We start from the raw sequence: 7,161 nt of genomic DNA on the forward strand, positions 1-7,161 counted from the left end.
GCTCGCTGACCCAAATTTCCACATAGGCAGCCGATTGTACTCCTAGACAAGAACGGCGTACTGCTCTCGGGTATTGTACCAGGGCCTGGCGACAGCGACTCCGAGAAAGTCTCATGGGATGGGGGCATGTTAGATCTGGCAGATTTTATTGAGGAGTTGCGCGAGGGTGAGCAAGTGAGGTGGCTGGGCGGCGAGCAGGATCACCGACGGGGCAAGTACCCGTTCGTGTCTTGGGGCTCTGTGCATGGAAATGGGAGACTGGTGAGTGAACTCTCCGTGAATTCATCGGCTGATAGGTGCTGACAATCGTGTCGTGTTTGTAGGGCCCCGGCCTTCTGAAGGTTCGGCATCCAGCTGTCGCCTACTCACTGCGTAATCACAATATGGTCCAACGGGTGGCTGGACATCAAGACGGTACGTTCATAAGCTGTGACACCTTTTGTGCTGTGTGCTGAGACTGTGTGCAGCCGTGTTTCAGTTCTATGCCCCGAAGATGTACGACTATTGCAGAGAACGTGTTGCCTCTCTCCTCGATCACCATGATGACCTCGACCGTCCTTTCACGAACTCCATCTATACGACCTTCACCGTCAACATGGGCCCAAGCTCAGCCTGCACAGAGCACGTCGACAACCTGAACTCCGCTGAAGTGATGTGTGGTGTCACATCAGCGGGGCGGTACGATCATACGAAAGGTGGCCACCTTGTACTTTACGACCTCAAGGTCATAATCGAGTTTCCCTCCGGTTGGACCGCGTTCCTCCCTTCTGCCACTCTCCGGCACGGCAACACAGCAATTCAAGCTGGAGAAACACGGTATGCCATCACGCAATACATTCCAGGCGGTTTGTTTAGGTGGGTGCGACACGGCTTCAGACTTGCGAAGAATCTTTCTGAGGTAGAGAGGCTGGCGATGGAAGGAACATCAGACGATCGCCTACGCATGGCCTATGGGCTGTTCTCGAAGTTTGATGAGTTAGTGAAGGATCGTAAACCATTTACCTGATCAGTTCATTGCTAATCTAAGTTTTCTTCTCGCTTTCCTTATTGCTTTCTTTGATTTCATAATGCTGGCATGTGTCGCTATGTCCTTATGCTGCCGGATTTGTTTTGTGGTCCTGTTTCTTGCTGCACTTACTTTATAACAATGGCAATTTAATTTCCTCTCGATCTTCCTCACAACGCAAGTGAAGAACAAATGATCCATTGCAAATTGTAAGCTACTCTTCTGTTAACAGCTCTGCAATACCACCAAGACATCCCACATCCATGCGTTGATCTGACACCACTGAACTGCGCGTTGTGACAGGTTCCCATACGGGTTCGAATGCTGTTTGATCTCGCCACCCAGGAGTCCAATGACACGCTCCAACGTCCATTGTGTCAGATACGCCGACGGACCAACACGGTGGGCTTCGGGAACGAGATGGGGGAGTGCATGAATGCTGGGTCGACAGAAGTGAAGGCGGTCTTCACGTTGCTGATAATAGAGGGCCTCGTATTCGGAAACGAAGTCGACCAGCAACGTATGGGCCTGTTCTAATTCTTCGAGCTCGATTGAGCGTTGATGGAGAAGACGAATGGCGGCGACGAGTTTACAGAAGTTGCCCCAGTACTCGTCCGGAAGCACGCCTTTAAGAAACGCGGGTGCCAGGTCATATACGTATGTCAAGAACTCCCACGCCTTATATCCACTCGTGAGTTTCTCGGCTATGTTGCAGGGAGGACTATCAAAGGAACCAGGAAAGTATGGAGTCGCAGCACCGACAAGTTGACCGTGACGCTTCCATGCTTCCTCGACGAGAACGAGCCAAGGCCAGTCACGCTTGCTGTCTGTCTCGTCGCAGCCAATGGTGCCCCGCCAAAGAGAGATGAGAAGGTCGGGAAGATTGAGAGCAGCAAGGTGCATCAGATCTGCGGTGAAGCATCCAGGTATGCCGAGAACGCGCTTGGGATCGAGGCCACTGAATATTGACGGTTTGGAAATGCACGTGTCTCGACAGCGGTCTTCGTAGTTTGTCTTGCCGGTGGAGTTTTTGACGTACTTGAGGAGGGTGTCGTAGTCTTTAGATGATGTGGGAGAGAACCATCGGAGCGACACGTCGGGGTGGTTGCATACAGGTACTTACACGAGAATCGTAATCTCCTTTGGGCTTGGTATGAGCAGGATAGTAATGTGTGCCTTCCTTCTTTCGGCGACCTCGCATTGGACAACCTAAACGGCAAGGATACGCAGCGTGATGGCCTAATGTGGCAAGTCAGACATAGAGGTTCAAGACACGCACTACGAGGTAATACATAACGGCTTTCTGCACAGTGACGCCGACGACCGCCACACAAGGTACCGAGCGAGCTTCTTCATCGACCTCGGCGCAAGGAGCTTCTCAAGGGACTCAGCGTCGAATTGTTAGTTGTGTGTACATTCATATCTCTCGCAAGGTTATTTCCAACGGTGAAACTGACTATTCTTTTAAGCCCATTCTTCGCGCAAAGTGTGTCTTTCCGGGCGTTTCCGACTCTGCTCTCAGGGCCGACGACGAGGATACTCAGCCGGTAAAGCCAGCTAAGTCTGCGAAGAAACGCAGGATTACTGCTGCGAATGTCGCCGCTCCTCGAGTGCTAGCGGATTCAGGTCGCAACCTTCGATCCAACAGTCGCGCGCCAACCATCGGCCCTCAGTACTCAGTGATACATTGACTGCTTTATTCTTGTGCTTCTTGTACTGGCCGCATCCTTCTCTTGTGGACACCTCCTGGTTTCTTGCAGCGGCTGCCTCTCTTTCGTGTCCCTTATGACTATGGGGGCTGCTCAATTCTCGCAGGTCAAACTGTCAAGTGAAGCTGGTCAAGGTCAAGCTGGTCAAACTCTACGCGGTGGCGCACATGGGCTCGTTTGCCGAGTTGCGCCACTCTCGATCTGCTCATTCTGCCACAGACGTGCAAATTTCATCAAGAAATTCTGTATTGCATGCCCCTCTTCGTAAAAATCAGTAAAAAATACGTCTAACCCGAGCACGCACAGGTCCGCTCGAAGAAAAATCCTGGACTTATCCTACCTAGTGAATACAAACTGCGTTGGACAGTTTATACAGTATGCGTCTCCCCTTGAGAACCACTCGATGATGAGGTGTTCGCGAAGTAGCGGGACTTTTGCCGACTCCACCTGCATCGCTTCGCAGAGTTTGACCTGCTCGAGTTTGACTTGACAGTTTGACCGGCCAGAATTGAGCAGCCCCATGGGTTCTCGTTACATTGCTTTCTGTCCTCCTCTAGGTCCTAGCGTCTCTGTACTGTACTATAATTTGAAATTCATACAGCCGGTCCGTGTGGGTGAATGTGAATCTAGCTATTACTGGTCCGAAGTCATTACAGTGATCTGTAAGGTTACGAATCCCGAAGAACATGATATAGGGCCTCCCATCTGCACAAACGGCCTCATATGCACTGGGACCGCATATGAAGTGTCTCGTACCTTATCTAAGGGGAACGACTGTCTTCCCCTCCTTAGGTCTGACTGTGGGAGACTAAAGCTTGCAGTGATTGTATGAACATCCACGGGACGTGATGTTCAGTGCAAAATATGGGCCACGTGTGCTCTGTAACCGCTCACGACGCGCCACAACTCTCGAAACCGTCCTCAATGGTCGTGAACAAATTAATCTTCGAGGTCCGTCGCAACCTCGACAACTCTAGTCAGAACTCACGGTACATATATCGTTCATAGATATTGTAGGTGCGGTTGTGTCAGGTTCTCGAGGCTTGTATCGAGCCATCGGCCATGTGCCAAATCATGATGTGAGCGACTTATTCGAGCCTTTGCGATTCCCCCGCCAAAACACGCCACGCCGCAGGTAGGCGGACCGTTGATGAGCCCTAATGCTCCGGGATCTCAACGCGCAGGGGGCATAGACGACATAACCTCTGCTCGCACGGGACATACGGGCGGTACCGAGACCGACGCCTTTGCACCTCCACAGCTAAGTTACATGATGGTCGCTTAGGAGGAGGCGGGTCAGTGCATGCCTATGGTCAGCCGCTGGTACTTCTCGAAGATAGCACCGTAGCCACACAACGACCGGTTTGAACACACCGCCCGTTATAGGCTCGAGGCGTCTATGAAGCAGGTAGAGAAGGCCCGAAGTGTTTATCTGCTGGAGCCGAGTTTTCGCCGAGCGGTCAACCGCCCGCACTCCAAGAATAGAAAGTATTAGGATACACCTACAGCCCAAGCGCAGTGTAAGACGCGAGGAATGCATCGTCTGCATGCTCGAGGAGAGACATGCAGATGCTAGACAGAAGTGGGTCGTCGTTGTCGGGCATGAGACAGAAGTCCGCCATGTAAAGATTCCATAACGCGGGTAATGCTGGGCCTCCAATCAAGACGCTCGCAAATGCCTTGAACTCTGGCGAGGTGACATCGCCGAGTTTGACCATGTACGACATCCTAGCGTACAGCATGCGTAGCCAATCGAATATACACCCAGATACTCCCATGTCATGGAGCCGGCGTTGCTGATGTCGACGAAGGCAACAAAGAGCGAACGACCACTTGCACAGGCCCGTTCGATCATGCACCTCAGAACAAATGCATTGTCGTGCGGTAGCCTTCTCGGAAGCCGTTTTGTGAGGCAGGGAGAACGCCGTGCCTACGATACAAACAGCTACGAAGTATTGTGACGGCGGGGTTGAATGAAGAAAGTGGATTGAAGGAAGGCTGTCCTGGACCGATGGATGCCAATGATCGCGGTCGTGGTCCCCGACAAGGCTGAACAGCTCATCGTCCACATCCACGTCCATCTTCGCGACCTATCCATGTGCATGGTTGCTCCCTCTCCCAACACCAGCACCACCCGCCCCACCCGCCTTCGCCTTCACCACTCCGCCCTCTCCTTCTCTATCCTGCCCTCGCTCGGCCCACGTCCATGTCCATGCACAGGCGACTTACTCGCCAAACTCTAACTCTCCTCCACCGCCAAATCCAACTCCCTCGCGATCTCACTATTCGCATCCAGATCCAGATCCACATACATCCTTACATCCTCCCTCTCGCCACCGCCACCCCCGCCACTACCTTCCTGCACGACGACGACCCCAGCCGCCTCCTCCAACTCCCTCTCCGACGCTTCTTCCGCCTCCATTTCGGCCTTCACTCCATTCTCACCAACGCCTAACACGTCTCTCCCACTCACGCCAGGTCAGATCGACCTCCCAACTTCCACAGGCGAGGGCGAAAGCGTAGGTCTAGCGGTTCCACCCTCCGATGGTTGAGGCTCGTCCGCATCCGCATACTGCTCCAAGAACCACTCATGCGCATCGTCTTCCTCTTCCCGTCCCCTTCTTGCTTTTTTTTAATTCGAACTCGACACCGGCCGTTCGCGTTCTTGTCTCGGTTTCTGTTTCGTGGGACGTGGCGGGGGAGGAGGCGGAGGAAACTGTAATCTATGCTTGATGGATTCTCGAGAGCGTGGTTTAGTAGCGATGGTGGAAGCGGTCGACTGCGCGGACTGGTGGTGTTGCTTGTCTCCAGACGTCGGTTTTTTGACCTTATCCGTCCCATCCTTCACGTCTTCATCTTTTTCTTTTGATTTACCCGCCCTAGGCGACCCAGCCGCCGCCTTCGACCTCGACTTCGATTTCGACGGCGGCTGGGGCGGCTTGACGTCCGCGTTCAAAGACGATATGGCACGAGAGGGAGGACAGAGAGTGTGGAACCTCGAAACAAAGGGCCGCGTATTGAGCAGCGACCACAAGACGGTGAGGCAACAAGATCGACGTGAGTAGAGCAGGATACCGCGGAGAACGACGTAGTAGCAAAAGCATGGGGCCGGTAGACGAGGGAACGAGGTCCCGGAAAGGGATATAGATGTAAGAGGTGATGTGGCGAGTGTGGCGGCGTTCCACTGAGTAGACTCGCCGGCCTGCGCCGTGGCCAGACGGTTAAACAGCGAATACCGGCATTGGCACTCGATTGACGCGGAGACGCAGTGCGAAACGCATACGTAGCGTGACGACAGTACTGGTGTTCTGAGTAGGCGCAAGGGCAACGAAAGCTTAGACGGTAAGGAGGTCTCAAATGTGGCGTGTGGCCAAGAACGGGTTGTTCGACTTGCGGGGCTTGTGGTCGACATTGCCTGCAAGGGACTCAGTACAGTCGTCAGCAGAGCACGACAAGGGGAGAAAACTTACCAGCCTTAGCAAGGAGGCCTGTCCCGAAGATAGTACACCCGAAACTTAGAAATGCATTTACGACGCAGGGTTGGGTCATCAGAACTTGAGCAGTCGGTCAGAAGCTAGAAGTAGACGTACTTTGTCCCAGGTGAGGTGTCCGGTTCAAAAATGTGGCACGCGCCACCCTCTCGATAGATCTTCCACTACCGGCCGCTGCTGTAAAGATTCGTCATGTGGTTCATCGTCCCCACAACTAGCTTGTTAGTTTCCGATACGGCCCTGCGGAAGATACGTAGGCTGGGTGGGCAATTGAGTCCCCACGTATACATTGCCGGAAGCGAGTTTCCGACTGATGTTGGAGCAGATGGCACTCGGGACGGCAAAGAGCGGTCCATTGACGAGAGCTTGGCCTCTAGACATGTCGATGATTTGAAATATCCTAGTGGACGGGAGCGATTGACGTGTAGTCCCAGTGAGTTAGGCTCGAAGTGGAAGCTAGAACAAGGGGCTGTACAAAAAAGTATCAAAAACTATAACCTGGATATCTGCTATTGAGATTCGACGCACCGTCACAAGTGAAGAACGGCCCAATCTAGCCATATAACGGCTGCAACGAGGAATGCTTCGGGCTGGCAGCCGAGAGCACTCCCCAGTCAGTTTCGGTGAAGCCAACGGATCGCTATAGCCAAAGGAAGAACTCAAGTCAGCCAGGAACACTTATATGCATTCCTCACACTGTCACCTACCACATCATCGTGAACAAATGAGGACGGTCCTTCGGGTCTCGTGGGGAACAAAGACGATACCCAGACAGATGATGAGGCTAGGACTCCAGATCAAGGCCGGCGACGATGCACCGCGATCCCCGAGAAATACAGAATCGGTGGCACAAAAACGCAAGGTCGACGGCTCTGGGAGTAAATCAGCAAATGAAGGGTCTGTAGTTTGGGGGAACATAAAATGAATACATACACGTAGGCGACGTTCTTCCATC

At 53.1% G+C, this 7,161-nt stretch overlaps 3 protein-coding genes across 3 annotated transcripts; 1 reads left to right on the top strand and 2 right to left on the bottom strand.

Moving 5' to 3' along the window:
• Positions 1-383: 383 nt before the first annotated feature.
• Positions 384-1,006, top strand: STEHIDRAFT_132829 (uncharacterized protein; the record flags this gene model as incomplete). Its single annotated transcript, XM_007306612.1, has 2 exons — positions 384-414; positions 468-1,006. 2 exons carry the CDS (start codon positions 384-386, stop codon positions 1,004-1,006), a joined length of 570 nt encoding a protein of 189 aa, XP_007306674.1.
• A 351-nt stretch (positions 1,007-1,357) lies between these two features.
• Positions 1,358-1,750, bottom strand: STEHIDRAFT_27229 (uncharacterized protein; the record flags this gene model as incomplete). The annotated part of the gene is made up of 1 exon (XM_007306205.1): positions 1,358-1,750. A coding segment is annotated over one exon (393 nt), but the record flags the coding sequence as incomplete, so codon positions are not given.
• A 2,467-nt stretch (positions 1,751-4,217) lies between these two features.
• Positions 4,218-5,137, bottom strand: STEHIDRAFT_112917 (uncharacterized protein; the record flags this gene model as incomplete). Its single annotated transcript, XM_007306613.1, has 2 exons — positions 4,218-4,805; positions 4,970-5,137. 2 exons carry the CDS (start codon positions 5,135-5,137, stop codon positions 4,218-4,220), a joined length of 756 nt encoding a protein of 251 aa, XP_007306675.1.
• Positions 5,138-7,161: the final 2,024 nt, after the last annotated feature.

Source organism: Stereum hirsutum, assembly GCF_000264905.1.
Source record: "Stereum hirsutum FP-91666 SS1 unplaced genomic scaffold STEHIscaffold_11, whole genome shotgun sequence".
NCBI lineage: Eukaryota > Fungi > Basidiomycota > Agaricomycetes > Russulales > Stereaceae > Stereum > Stereum hirsutum.